The following is a 14,941-nucleotide window of genomic DNA, read 5'->3' as shown; positions in this document are numbered from 1 at the left end:
TATATATATATATATATATATATATATATATATATATATATATATATATATATATATATATATATATATATATATATATATATATATAATGATTATTGAATATGATTATTATATATTCCCCCATAGAACCTCCCAAGTGAATAGTGCCTGAGAATGTAATTTTGAACTTTTCCCATGTAAATATGATCTGTTGATATTACGCCACCTGCTGTACGTGACACTGTAAACAGCTTAAAACTTTGCGCATCCAAGTAAAGGAATGGTGAAACTCAGACGATGCAAAGAATACAAGTTATTGAAATATAACAGGACTATTTTTATTTGTGATAAAATCGCGTATTACTTTATTTGCCAGATTACTCTTTATTAGACATTGTTCGGTCCTCTCTGATTTAACCAGTAGAGGTCGCTAGTTTGGAAAGTAACTTCCGGGATGTAATGTTCATCGGTTCATGTGTTTGTGTGTGCCTTTCTAGTCGAGTAACAAAGCCCACAACATAACCGGCCTATGAAGGCTTCATCAGCTCAGTGAAATCAAACAGTGACATTGACAGTCCATAAAATCGCATACATTTATGGACGAGGCTTCATTCCCAGTCGTTGGTGTTGTGATTGCTGTCGTGTCCAGTTTTATCAATGGATCCACGTTTGTGCTGCAGAAAAAGGGGATACTGCGAGCCCGCAAATCAGGTATTTCGAATCAGAGGACCATTGTCCCCCATATTTTGTCCCAGAGTTTCACTTCCTGTCCAGAAAAGAAAAACCTGCCCAGATGTAATATTTAATGAATGATGTATTGTCTGATACCACAGGTGGGACTTACCTGGCTGACTGTGTGTGGTGGTGTGGTACACTTGCAAGTGAGTCACTCCGTTTATAATACTGCAAATAAATGAAATTTATCATGGTTGTTTTAAAGTGTGTATTAATGGATTTTTTTAGTGATTGTAGGACAAATAGGAAACTTTCTGGCATACAATGTCGCCCCTGCAGTTGTGGTCACTCCCCTCGGAGCCCTTGGTGTCTTATTTGGGTGAATTTCATAGTATATTATATTCATGGTGGCCTGCACTAATATAAATGTATTCAGTGCAGTGGTCTGAGCAATATCAAAATAATTATTACAGCAACAACAACTTTTGACATTTATGTCACTAATATCAGGGCACCTTTACTGTGAAGTGATTTATGTTTTGTTGTTTTTTTCCATCGTTAATCAGGGCTGTTCTGGCATCATGGCTTCTTCAGGAACATCTCAATGTCATAGGAAAACTTGGCTGCGCTTTGTGCTGTTGTGGTTCAGTCGTGCTCATCATTCACTCACCCAAATCTGAAAATGTCACATCAAGAGCAGAACTAGAGGAGAGATTAATGGACCCAGGTATGAAAACAAACTACTACGGAGACCATTCAGGTTCTGCTGTAAAGCAACTCTAAATGACAAAAATATCATTGTTTATATGAAGTCAGTTTAGTGTTGGTTCAGTTGAAAACAAAAAGAATATAGCGATAATGTTTTTGGATAGCAGTGACAACACTCAACATTTAAAGCTCCATTTGTTTTTGCCTGAAACCTCTTAGTCCTGCTTCATCGTCAGGTGTAGAGAAATACACTCAAACATTGTTTCTGATCTTTCCATTCATGTTTCAGTGTTCCTGGTCTACATCTCACTGGTGGTCCTATCACTGATCCTTCTGATTGTCTGGCTTTCTCCAGCTCATGGAAAATCCAACATTATGGTGTATGTGTGCATCTGCTCTCTCCTTGGGACTTTCACTGTGCCCAGCAGCAAAGCTCTGGGACTGACTGCTCAGGAGGCCTTCGGTGAAACACCTGCAAATGATAGCAGAGCGCTTTACCTCTTTCTGGGGTTGCTGGGAATTCTCGTAGTCAGTATTCTGATCCAGTTCACCTACATCAACAAAGCCTTGGAGAGCTTCAGCTCTAATATGTTTGAGGCCATTTACTATGTGACGTTCACCTCCTGTGTCATCCTGGCCTCTGCTGTTCTCTTCAGGGAATGGACAGCACTCGGCGTGGTGGACTGTTTGGGTATCCTGTGTGGTTTCGTCACGGTGTCTGTGGGTGTTGCCTTATTACGCATTTCTCAAGAAGCTAAACTTTCTTGGAGCCAAACCAAAGTTAAAGAAAATTAAGTCAGAAGTGTGATTTTTATTGTTTAATAACTACAGAGTCAGTTGCTAATAGTAATTAACTATTGCCGACATTTGTAACCGACCATTGTAACATTTTATATAATTGGATTTTAATGTTGTTATAAAGCAGTATTAACTCATTAATTACAACACATTATTGTTTCACTTCTAATGATATAATAAATTGAAGAATATTTTAATATATAAGGGACTATTTTTTAGTGCAAATGGAATAAAGTGCTTAATTACTTATTCATTGCTCATTTCTGTTATTATTAGGATTTTTTTGTGAAGTCAGCCATGGATAAAATAACTTTTCCAATACACACACGCACACACACACACACACACACACACACACATATATATATATATATATATATATATATATATATATATATATGTGTGTGTGTGTGTGTGTGGTATATAACCAGGTGAACATAAAATGAAATTAATGATTTCCATGTTAACTAAAAATAAACACCGGCTGAATTTCCGTCTGGAATAACTCTATGGTGACAGTTTTGGTCAGTCTACCATCAATAATTTAATGTAACTGAAAGCATGGCAAGATGACGGCCAGCAGGGGCTGTTTCCCTTACCTTTGCACAGAACAGCTGGCTTCCTAGTCGAAGGACTTTGCTGCATGCTGATCCCGTCCCTTCAAAGAACCGAATAATTTTAATACCGTAGTAAGTTATCTTTAACGTTTTATTGTAAGCGATTTTATCTTTTAATGCGATGCGGATGCTTGCCGGATAAAACCGACACGAAGGAGTTTGAGTATGTATGATCTATCGATGTTCACCCTTATATTTTCACACACTGTATATTAGTAACATATGTATGTTTATGGTTTACAACATTTCCTTGTATATTTGTTCTGAAGTTGTTTTAGTGTCGAGTGATTCCTGTAGTTTATCTCTGGTTACTGCACTTAACTTTTATCTATGTGCATCTACGTCATTAGCTCAACGTAAAGCACCTTTACACTTTAATTTTGGACGAGAATGGGGCCTGATTCATCACAAGTACTACTAGTTTACACTCATAATCAAAACGCGGTTTATATTTGGTTACAATGTTTAAACGCACGAAGATAACTAGACGTAAGACTACAAAAGACCAATCAAAAGAGAGATTTCGCGCGTGCGCGCCTGCTTCCTCTTCCACTGTACTGATTCGACTCACTGCCGCTCCTCGGCTCTTTTGAACAAGTCAGTGATTCGTTTACGTCATGACGTAATCACGGTAAACCTGTGCTGCTTTTTAAAATTTATTTTGTTAACAGATGCGGTATGTTTCGTCGAGATGCGAAATGTTATTTTTCATACACGTTGTTTATTAATTATTTGTTTATTGTATAATTTGGGCACCTTTGCAGCTTTACATTTCAAGTAATATGTGCTATACCACAGTGCATTTGCGTTTGTTCTTGTATTTGTATTTGTAGTTTTAATTTGGCAATTCAAATAAAACATTTATGGAAGAATTGTTAGGACTGTTCGGTAAACGATTGATTCGGTTGAAAAGATCCGACTCAAAAGAACTATTCTTTTACGAATCGGACGTCTCTGTAGTGTAGGTGGATCTACATGGGGTCGCGTCAACATCGCGTCTGAATTCCGTGGTCGAGAGAAAATGTGAAAGTCAAAACCGTGAAATCTCAGTGACCGGACACGATGTCGAGCTGATCACAGGAAAGCAGTTAGGTACTGTGAAAGACCTTATAACCTTCTTTAGCCGCACGTGTGTTTTGCTGTGAATTATGGAGCTAATTGGCTAGGCTATCCGGTTGGGTTTGGCTGTATGAATAAGGTAATTGTCATCATGTCAAGAAGATCTCGCCCACTGTCGCGCCAACCAAACGTTGACTCTTATAAGACAACGTTAACCGCTTCATGCTTGGGTAGAATGGACATGGGATTTTATACTAGTCAGTAATAGCGCTTAATTGTACTGTAAAGTTTGCTGGATCAGCTGTATGCTCGTGTCTCGCGACTTAAAGGGCTAGTTCACCCAAAATGATAATTCTGTCTTTATTCACTCACCACTGATTCAAACCCAAACGCTTAACTTAAGTGAGCACGCATATTAAGATGCACAATGACAATCTCAATCACCGTTTATTTTCATTGTATTGCATAGACGGAAGTCGCGGAGATTTTGAACAAAGTGAGTGTTTATGACTAGGTTGAACCCTATGCTGATAATATTTCCCTAATGTCAACACATGTAGCTGGTAGGACTTCGAGCCGGCGTGGTTTATAGTGTCATTTCCTGTATTGCTTATGACATGATGTCACTTATTGTGCATTACACACACACACACACACACACACACTCAATCATTCTTCATTCTTCCTTTGAGCAGTGTGTGTGTGTGTGCTGTCATGAATGTTACCTCAGATTTTATGAACTGCAGCTTGTGTGGTGTATCTTATAAAAATGGTATAAGCTTATTTTTCACCCAGCTAGGATCTTACTGGAACTTATTTATGATTGTGATTTGTTGTTTTTGTTTTTTCTTCCTAGGTTTTGCGGTAGGCCAGGATTGCTCCTCTGGACTGAATCTTTGGTGTGTGTATGTCAATGTGACGAGAGGAAACTCTACCAACAACACTATGGGTCTAGACAGAGGAAAGTACGATTTCTATATAGGCCTCGCTTTGGCTATAAGCTCCAGTATATTTATTGGAGGTAGTTTCATCTTAAAGAAGAAAGGACTCCTTCGACTGGCCAGGAAGGGCTCTATGCGGGCAGGTATGTTTCTTTTTGTGAGTTTTTGAGCTTGTGGTGTCAGACAAACATACACGGGTAGCTCTGTCAGAGAGGTTTAACTGGTCTGGGTGGGAAGATGATTGAGATGTTTTAATCAGACACACCTGTTCTGTAGGCATCATTGTTTAAATGCAAAGGTGCAGCACTCTACAGATCACTGGCTGCACACTTTTCTTTTTTATTTTAATAAATGATTAACTCCGTTACCTTGTCATTAACTTCACCATGCTGAGATATTTAACCCTGCATGGACTTGTCTTTTCATTAAAGACAGCAAAAATAAGTCTTACTGTTTACTTAAAAAAAAAAAATTATAACCTTTCGCTTTTATGAAGTGTCAGGCCTTTGTTTTATACATTCCAGTTTTGTGATGGCATTATTTGGTTGTCAGACAGCAAACATAGGCCATACAAACATTTTGACAAGTCATAAATCATTCAGTTAGGTTTCCAAACAGTGAATTTAGTTTAAAAGGAAAAAAAAAAGTTATAGTTGGCTTTCAGATGATAATAGACAATATACAGAAAATTGTCCATCACTGAATACATATATAGTGCATAGAGTAATAGAAGTTGTGTGTAATAATATTTTGTTTTCATGTATAAATTAACACATTATTATAGAGTTTAATTTTCTTTAATTTTAATTTTCTACCATTCGTAAGTTTGTCGTCATCTTGACATCAATAAATTAATCGTTTTATTCAGTAAGGATGCATGAAATCGATTTAAAGCGACAATGAATACTTTTAATGTTACAATTTCTGCTTCAAATGAATGCTGTAATTTTGACTTTTTGATTCTCCAAACAATCCTGACAAAATATCACAACTGTTTTTTAACATTGGTAATAATGATAAATGCATAATGAGCAGCAGATTAGCATATTATAATGATTTCCTTTTTGTTTGTTTTTTTAGAAAATGTTTTTTATTAGAACAATATCTGAAGACTAGAGTAACAATTCAGATATACGTTTTAATTAAAAAAAAACCATAAATACAGACGTTCGAACAGTAGACCTGAGGAGATTAAGAAAATAGTTCTACTCTGTTTAGCGTTGATACAAAGTTCAGTTTTGGTTGTGATGTCATGTACCTTTAACCTTGTTGTAGCAATTTAGTTTAACTGTTGACAATTACAATAGTTTCTGAGGGATTATAATATTCGTACCATGTAGTCACAAATGAGTTTTTTGACATCCAAAGAGTAGGGTGGCTGATATACGATACGGAGTGCAATGTAATTATAGCAAATGTGTCATACACAATTATTGCTGACACACCGTTAAACAATGTGGAAAAACGAATCATCTCTCTTTCCAGGCCAAGGAGGTCACGCATACTTAAAAGAATGGCTTTGGTGGGCTGGCTTGCTGTCAAGTGAGTGACACAGATTCAAAAAAAACACACGCTGCAGCTGTTCACACACAATATATGTATTTATCGTGTTTGTGGCTCAGCTTCTTGGAAGCAACTATTTGAATTCTGTCTGCTTTGACAGTGGGGGCCGGCGAAGCTGCCAATTTCGCCGCGTACGCCTTTGCTCCCGCCACCCTCGTCACTCCTCTCGGGGCTCTCAGCGTGCTAGTCAGGTCTGTAAACCTTTGCTGAATTTCTCTGATTTCTAAAAAAAAAAAAACCTGTTCATCGTTAACGCGCAAGTACATTTTAATGGGACAGCGGGTGGAGCGTATGAAATGCAGCGCTGCTTGGGAAAATGTCTTGCGCTCAGAACTATATTGATTCACGTGGATGGCCTAGCTGTGATTGTTGTGGGTTCCTTTCTTTGACCTTAATCTTAGTCGTTGCAGGCAACGGCTCCTCAAAGCGTTTACAGGTATTAAACTCACAAAAGGACTAAAACGAGCTTCCAACGGTTCACAACGTCTTAGCTAACAGTAAAGTAATCTAAAAGAAATGAAAATATGAAAACATATAAATGTTCTTATGTTTTATGAAAATACATTTTTCTAGGCATGCCGAAGTCTCAAATAGATCTTACTGGGTAGATTAGTAAATTATTTGCGAAGAAACTATTCATTAAACCATAAACATCTGGACATTTTTTGTGAATAAAAGAGGCAGGGCCTTGGAATCAAATAGGTGAAATATCTAAATTAGTGCACATTTTTTATGATTAATTTGACCAAAAAAAACCCTGTACTCCTAATTAAGGGTGAGTAAATAAAGACAGCATGTTTATTTTGGGGTAAACTGTACCTCCTGTTTTTGCAGTGCGGTACTGTCCTCGTACTTCCTGACAGAGAGGTTGAATCTGCACGGGAAGCTTGGCTGTCTGCTCAGTATCCTGGGCTCCACTACCATGGTGATACATGCCCCTCAAGAGGAGGAGATGGACAGTCTAGAAGACATGGCCAAAAAACTGGTTGATCCAGGTAAGCCATGACACGTGAAGACAATGAAACTGGTTAGACCAGTCTAAGAAAGTTAGTTATATGATTTAAAAAAATAAAATAAAATCTTTTTAATACAGACTGCTTTTAATTTGAATTGAAAAGTAAGACTGGTTACACTAGGGTGTTGTTGTCCCGGCAACTAGTTTTAACGTGGTGGCTATGTTTAGTCAATGTGAATAAGTTTTTGCTCAGCGAGTAATTTGGCTTCTGTAATATTAGGATGCATTTTTGTGGTCTTGATAAATGAAATCGCTGCGTATTCGGAAGTTTGGGATCAGATCAGAAAGATTGTTTGGCTAGGCTTTGCTTTAAGGTGTCTTTGTTGTTACATCTGAGAACTGGGTGATGTAAATTAACATGTATCTAACATAATGCATAATATACCTAATTATGCAGTACTTAATGTTATTAGTATAGTAAGTTAATATAATGCGTTATGAACACTCTTAAAAAATCTTCCATGCTGAAAAATGTCTTCTGATCAGTTTAAACCATCTCTGTGGAATGTTGTTTCTCAAACTTTTAAACAGTTGTATACATATTTATATCTAGTCTAAAAATGCGTTTCTTCAGGGATTCTTCTGAAAGTCTTTTGACTGCTTTATATAACTAATCATAATTCTTATCTTTTCTTCCATCTGTCTCCAGGCTTCGTGGTCTTCGCGACAGCTGTCATCATCACTGCGCTCATTTTCATCTTCGTATTGGGCCCACGCCACGGGCAAACCAACATCCTGGTCTACATCACCATCTGCTCCGTGATCGGTGCTCTGTCCGTCTCCTGCGTGAAGGGATTGGGCATCACCATTAAGGAGGCCATCGCCGGAAAGCCAGTGTTGCGAAACCCTTTGGCCTGGCTGCTGCTGCTGAGCCTGATCGCTTGCGTTAGCACACAGATCAACTACCTGAACAAAGCACTGGACATCTTCAACACATCCCTGGTGACGCCCATCTATTACGTCTTCTTCACCACCTCCGTGCTCTCCTGCTCTGCCATATTGTTCAAAGAATGGGAACACATGGGCACCGATGACATCATCGGCACACTGAGCGGCTTTGTTACGATTATCGTGGGCATCTTCCTGCTGCACGCCTTTAAGGACGTTAGCATTAGCTTGGCGACATTGGCTGTGTCCATCAGGAAGGACGAGAGGAACGGCCCTGTATTAAACGGCATGGCAGCTCACAACCACTCCAATTATGAGCTGCTACGTAACGATGTCACAGAGGACTTCGACGACAGAGAGTCAGGGTTGCCTTTCGACAGCGTCTCCAGAAGAAACGGCACTATGACCGTCTCTTAGGTTCAAAGAGGAACCGGTATGCAGCAGTTCGTCTATGAAAATGTTTTGGCTGCTCTATGGACATTTAGCCTTTTTCTTTCCTTTTCAGATATGAGATAAAAACCTAAGACAATCAACTCTCAATACAAAAACATAAATACGAAAAGATGGACCAATCGATTGTACTAAGGGTTTTGTTTGGCTTATTTTTTTTTATTTTTTTGTTCATTTCAAACTAGACTACATGGTAAGCTTCATCTCATTCCTCCATGTAGCACTGTAAATATACAACTGTACGTTTTTCAGAGACTTTTGTTATATTTTATGTACAGATTTATGTATTTACATGCACTGAGTTTCTTTCTACAAAATCGGTAGTTGCTTTGACTTTGTAATAAAGACATCCAAGTGGAATGACGAGAAGAACTTCTCAGTTCATCAGCAGTACTGTGATTACTTTTTTTTTTAGGTGTTGTTGACTCAGAAATGAATCATTTACTCACTCTCATGGCGTTCCAATCATTCAAAACTTGTCAGAAAAAAACAAGGCATGTTTCTTACGGAGCCAGTTTTATTTTTAGCTGGAGCTCTTTTCACAAGAACCTTGTAAAGGGTTACTCCGCCCCAAAATGAAAGTATTGTCATTAATCCCATGTCGTTCCAAACATGCAACACAGCTTTGTTCATCTTCAGATCACAGTTTAAGATATTTCAGATGAAAACCTGATTTTTCCTGGTGTAAACCTGGGCGCAGCCATTTGTAATTCTATGGGTCTAGTTTCCAGTCTCATCCACATCCAGCTATTTTTAGCTGTACAAAGAATTGGTGTCATATCATTTTAATGTATTATCTTGGTTATGAACATACTGGTTTGTATTGCAAACCGTTTTTACAGAGTTTACTGCATGCTATGCTCCTTGTTATTTACTTGTAGTGAAAGCCTCACCCATAGGCTTTCTTGCCTCTTCAGGAAAAAGGTGGATTGAATACACTGATCTATATATAATCAATCAAATGCACTGTCCTGCAAAATTTATCTGCTTTAACATCTTCAAAGATTACTTTCAAGCAGCCCTGAAAGGTGCTGGGATGGAGTTAAGCCCTTCAGAAGACCCATTTAAGACTTAATAGTATATATATAGCTCTCAAACTGAGTAAACCATTTTTTTATTTTATGTGAACTAGTCCTTTACCTTGTTTAATTTACTGAAAAACAACCAAGGAAAACAGTTGGATATTTATTGAATTAAAATCTGATTACATGGTTCAAATATGAAAAGGCACGTTTCTTGAGAGTAAGAACTTGGTTACGCTTAAAGTTTTATTCAGGATAATAGAAGAAAAAGAATCTTGCATGCAATCATTCAAAAACACCACACCGCTGGTCTCTCACCACAGCAAAAGCTTAAATAATCAGTTGATAAAACCCACTTGGCCATTTTCCAACCCTTTCCCACTGCTTTCCCCTGGTATAAAACATGAAAAGGAGTAGTGCTGTGCTATCATTAACATATAAAAGATAATAGTCATTCATCTATAATAAGGCACGAGTGTGTGTACAAAATAAAATACACCAAGTAAAACTGGGCCGTTTGTCTATCATTTTAAAACATATTTTGGCCTAATTTACCAAAGCCTGAGAAGTGTGCAAAACCAATAATGGTACAATTGATTGACGCTTAAAAAAAACTCGACTAATCACAAGGCAACTTACTGGCTCTGTGAACACTACAGGCTGGCGTAAGAAAGGTGTCGCTAAGTAGAATGTGACAGTGAAACTGGTCCTAAACTTGTTGCTAAATATGTATCCCTCTACCATCTTCTAATTGGTGCAAATGCACGCCACTCTCAGTTACTGGCCAATGACTGATGGATCGGAGGCTGAAAGCAACGGACATGTTCGACTGGCATGTTCTCGCCATCCCCAGACTTCAGGTACTTGTTCAAAATGGCGAAGATTTCATCATTCAAAACCTGGAACTTGCGGATTCGGTCAACCATTTTCTTTAGAGGCTAAAGCGAGCGAGAGGAAAAAGATGGTTTAGCTGATGTCTTGGCCGCAGAAGTTAAACAAAACCTTGTCACTGAGGAAAAACTCACCACACTCTTGATGATCTCATCTTTGCCATCATGTTTCTGCACCTTAAGCAGATGGTAGCTGAAGTCCAGGATATCAAAGCGTCTGTGCTGTCCAAGCAGTGTGATAATCATGCAACCGGCCCAGTTCAGACCATCTCCAAAACATTGCCTAGAAGAAAATCGACACGTTTTATTCACTGTAAACAGCCATTCTACATGGCGGGAAAAACAGCTGATCAGTGTGCACTCACTCAACGGTGAACTCATGCGCTCCCACCGGGATGCAGTACACAAACTGCATGGCGCTCCACAATCTGTGGAACTCCACGCACTCGTCCACGTGCATCACGCCGTTGCTGGGCAATGGGCCGCGCCAGATTGGGTCGTCCAGATAACCTCGGACGCGAGTCAGAATGACCTCGAATATGGAGAGACCGCAGCACAGCCGCTCTTTAGTCAGCAGGTCACCCTCACGGGCGATGGCGATTTGCTGGTGAGAGATTGATTCAAATCAGACCAGTACTGTTCACTCAAGTCTGCTTCAAGATTGGCTGTGGTATTTCTTTTGTCCTTCAAAAGCGTATGTACAGTTATTTATGCAAATCTGAACAGTAGATGGTGATATTGTGATAATTCTAACAATGAATAACGATGGAATAAAAGGCATCACTGAGATGTGATCATTTTGACTTTTTAACCTCACAACTGACTCCGTTATGAAGTATCCTGATCTTTGGCAATCATGGCATGTCTAATTCTGACTTTTTGTTTCATAATTGTGATCTAAAAAGATCAACTCTTTCCTCTCAATTTCAACTAACGTCAATTTCAGCTTAATTATTCATTTTCATCATAAAGCTTTTTATATCTCCAAAAGCATGATTTACAATATTAATAGAATTTCGACTTGCCATAGTTATGATTTTCTCTCGTAATTTAAATGAGTCAATTTCAACTTAATTATGGCTTAATTTTAGATCATGATCTCAAAAAGCATGATATACGGAAGCATGATAGTTTTGACTTGACAGTTATAATTTTCATCTCATAATTTCAGTTTTTAAATCGATTTCAACCTAATTATGGCTTTTTCTCTCATGATTTTAGACCATAAGCTCAAAAACCACACAATTTACCCAAGCACGATCCTTTAGATTAGCCATAGCTATGATTATGAATTTCCATTTTTAATATCAATTTCAACCTTCTTGTGGATTATCATCTCAGATTTTCAGACCTTAATCTCAAAAAGCATAATTTAACAAAGTACGGTCATTTTGACTTATCTCATAATTTCATTTTCAACTTTGTATGGCATTGTATCACATACTTTCAAAACAATTTCTAAACCGTATATAATAGTGATCATAAAAAAAACAAAACAAGCATTGCTCCGTATTCCATTGTAAAAATGCCAATTAATGTAATAAAAAAGGTGACAGAAAATTGCAGTTTTGCCAGGACAAAAAGTAATACTCTTTTCTTCAAGCAAACTTTAGAAATCATTTTTATTTGGCCTTTAAATAACAGAAGTGAACGTGTAAGGCTCAGGGATGAGCTCAAACCAGCGGTTAGGTGTGTAATTGAAGATGCTAATGATAATAAGTAGATGTGTGTACTGGAGGCGGCAAAGCAACAGAGCACGACTAAAGCGGCTGTCAGCGCAGTGATGTTTCACCCACCTGAGGGGTTCCCAGGCGCTCAATTAGAGGCACCATATGCAGTGCTGTGTATTTGGCCTCCAAACGCTTCATCTTTGCATCCAGACGTTCACCTTCTGCTCAAGTGTGGGTTGTAGAGGGATTATTGGATATGTATGAGGAACTGCTCAAATAAAGCTTTCTAAAAATACCGCATATCCTCAGCAAACATCCATAAACATGAGCTTACCTTTAACGTGAACTCTTGGCAAGATGTTCTGGAAGGGCGCAGCATGCAACAAGTCACACACTTCCTCTTGAGACTGCAGGAAGAGAAACAAACTCATTTCAGAAACTAAAACACCAGGGCAAAAAAAAAAAAAAAACGAATCACTGGAACAGCGGGTTCAAAGCATGAGTTAATTTCAAATAAGCAATCTCAAACAAGCCAGCACTCAAACTTTGACCTGTATATGCATAATCACCGAGTTCTGGAGCATTATGTTAATCAGTTTAACTAGTAAACACAGATACCATTAGTCTGTAGTTTAACGTTTGCGGGCAGTGTCTGGTAACACGTTAAAAGTTCTTCATATAATATTGATATCACAAAATACATTAACGTTCATTTTGATTGTGTAACTTACAACGTACAAGTATACACATGTAGAAATGACTATTGAACTTTAGCCATAAACATTATGTATATGTCAAACTACCTCCCTTCAGTATTCAGTTGTTCTTACTGTGCAGAGGTTTCTTTTGAGGCACAGATGGCTGATGTGGCTTGACAACAACAAACAGAAATGGCACTTCATGTAAAAAAAGGATTTTTAATGCATGTCCAACGAAGCCTTTTTAGAAATCCTTGACACAGATTTCTATGGGTAGAGTTCCAGCAGATGGAGCCATGCAGTCACATACACCCCTGACAGGAGCTTTTACAGATGAAGCTGCTGACATTTCAATTAAAATGCAGAGAATAACAGCCGACAGCTCTGATTGTGTTCACCTTGCCATCGGGCAGAGCAGGTACTCACACTCTCGCACGACTTTATTTTTCCAGACAACCCTTAATTGTTGACGCTATATAATTTGAAGTTTCATGTGGAGGATGGTGGAAGACAGCGTCTCCCTGGGTAACTTTCATAACTGTAACTAATGGCTGACAATTAAACGGCAGCTTATCACATCTGTGAAGAGTCTCGTGAGTGTCTGGATTAATGTCAGATTCTCCACCATGCTGCAGTGATCCTTCATCCATTATGCAACATCTTCAAAGATCTAAAACGTTTTTTTAAAATGATTGTTTTTGACTGGACTTCCAGATTCTTTAGAATTTACTCAAATCACATTAATTATTAATATATTCTTGAATTATATTTTGGTGGTAAAAAAAAGGGATTGAAGATGACGAATATGTATATCAAATATATATGGATTTTGGTATAAATTTTAGTAATTTAGTAACTAATATCATTTTAGTGATATTATGGTACTTTTCAATGAAAACAATCTTGGTTTCCAAAGTGCAAAGTGTTACAGAACTGCAAAAAAAGCTACGTGACAACACAATAATGGAACATTAGCTGAAGCAACTAAATATACATTATCTCTTATTCATAAATGAATTGTAAGCTAAAAGTTTAAGCTATTAACTACACAAATAGACCAATAGACTGACCTGATGTGAATCTTTAGACTCAGCTACCCTAACTTTGATTTACCCCAAAAGGAAATAAACTCATTAACAAATTACAAAAACTAAACGCATTAAGAAGAGAATACCAAGCAACTGTATGGCCTTTCTGGAAAGAACAGAAAATGAGGCACTGCATATAAGCAAGGCAACGGCAAGATCACATCGTTAGTGCCGAGTAAGGCTCTACAGTGTTCTCTACAGAAAATATGCACATGACGCTTGTAGGGGCTGAAAACAAAAGATAAAAATAAAGAAATGTGAAATGTGAGGCTGATCTGCATCTTAAAAGGGTTGAAATCTGACATGGAGAAACTGACAGTGCTGCCACATGCAACACAACTGCAGATGTGTTCCCATGACAACTATGCGTCAGAGACAGACACCTAAACACTGAGCAGGTGACAGACTAAACAAAGGCAGTCACCTGTCTTGTATACTCTATACAAAATATATATACACGTATATAACAAAATTCAGTGTAAATATACATGTATGTGTTGTGTTAAATACACAGTCGGTCATTGCCCTGCATCATATTTGCCAACATCTGCATGCAATGTCAGATACAGGTCTGCACAGGGCCAGGATGCATTAAATGCAATGTAAAGAATTTTGACATCTTATTTTTTCCATAGTTAATCACACCCAATTAACGCATTACATTACATATATACTGCATTGCTCTATTTTGTCATTGACTCCTGAATAATTCATAAAAAGTTGAAATATCCAAATATTCCTTCATGATTTAAGACTTAAGTTATGTGTCTTGTGTGTCACTTTCCGCAGCAAAATTAGAGTATTAAAGCCAAACCACAAATGACAAAATTAATTCTTAAAGCTCTCTTCCACATCTGTTCAGTGATGGCACTGACCCTGT

The 14,941-nt window shown here is 37.9% G+C and overlaps 3 protein-coding genes across 7 annotated transcripts in view; 2 read left to right on the top strand and 1 right to left on the bottom strand.

The window, feature by feature from the left end:
• The first annotated feature begins 425 nt into the window (after positions 1 to 425).
• On the top strand, positions 426 to 2,409 carry nipa1 (NIPA magnesium transporter 1). 2 transcript variants are annotated; one of them, XM_043241252.1, is made up of 5 exons: positions 426 to 690; positions 813 to 860; positions 952 to 1,033; positions 1,221 to 1,381; positions 1,652 to 2,409. In XM_043241252.1, exons 1-5 carry the CDS (start codon positions 576 to 578, stop codon positions 2,155 to 2,157), a joined length of 912 nt encoding a protein of 303 aa, XP_043097187.1. In that variant the 5' UTR covers positions 426 to 575; the 3' UTR covers positions 2,158 to 2,409. The 2 variants fall into 2 exon arrangements, with proteins under 2 accessions (XP_043097187.1, XP_043097186.1); XM_043241251.1 differs by having other exon boundaries at positions 943 to 1,033.
• Positions 2,410 to 2,825: 416 nt separating this feature from the next.
• On the top strand, positions 2,826 to 9,077 carry nipa2 (NIPA magnesium transporter 2). 3 transcript variants are annotated; one of them, XM_043241348.1, is made up of 6 exons: positions 2,826 to 2,849; positions 4,693 to 4,920; positions 6,263 to 6,319; positions 6,441 to 6,531; positions 7,175 to 7,335; positions 8,005 to 9,077. In XM_043241348.1, the coding sequence occupies exons 2-6, from the start codon at positions 4,782 to 4,784 to the stop codon at positions 8,658 to 8,660; spliced, it is 1,104 nt and encodes a 367-aa protein (XP_043097283.1). In that variant the 5' UTR covers positions 2,826 to 2,849; positions 4,693 to 4,781; the 3' UTR covers positions 8,661 to 9,077. The 3 variants fall into 3 exon arrangements, with proteins under 3 accessions (XP_043097283.1, XP_043097281.1, XP_043097280.1); XM_043241346.1 differs by lacking the exon at positions 2,826 to 2,849 and adding an exon at positions 3,715 to 3,869; XM_043241345.1 differs by lacking the exon at positions 2,826 to 2,849 and adding an exon at positions 4,485 to 4,608.
• A 788-nt stretch (positions 9,078 to 9,865) lies between these two features.
• Positions 9,866 to 14,941, bottom strand: part of cyfip1 (cytoplasmic FMR1 interacting protein 1) — a 31,299-nt gene continuing 26,223 nt past the window's right edge. For both annotated transcript variants that reach the window (XM_043241343.1, XM_043241344.1), the window contains exons 27-31: positions 12,610 to 12,682; positions 12,402 to 12,496; positions 10,971 to 11,209; positions 10,741 to 10,888; positions 9,866 to 10,653 (exon numbers count right to left, since the gene is read on the bottom strand). In XM_043241343.1, the coding sequence (XP_043097278.1) occupies positions 10,489 to 10,653; positions 10,741 to 10,888; positions 10,971 to 11,209; positions 12,402 to 12,496; positions 12,610 to 12,682 (720 nt within the window). In that variant the 3' untranslated portion in view covers positions 9,866 to 10,488. The remainder of the gene's footprint in view (positions 10,654 to 10,740; positions 10,889 to 10,970; positions 11,210 to 12,401; positions 12,497 to 12,609; positions 12,683 to 14,941) is intronic.

Source organism: Puntigrus tetrazona, chromosome 6 (assembly GCF_018831695.1).
Source record: "Puntigrus tetrazona isolate hp1 chromosome 6, ASM1883169v1, whole genome shotgun sequence".
In the NCBI taxonomy this organism is placed as follows: Eukaryota; Metazoa; Chordata; class Actinopteri; order Cypriniformes; family Cyprinidae; genus Puntigrus; species Puntigrus tetrazona.
Note: the sequence above shows the minus strand (reverse complement) of the source record. Positions and strands in the feature narration are given on the sequence as shown.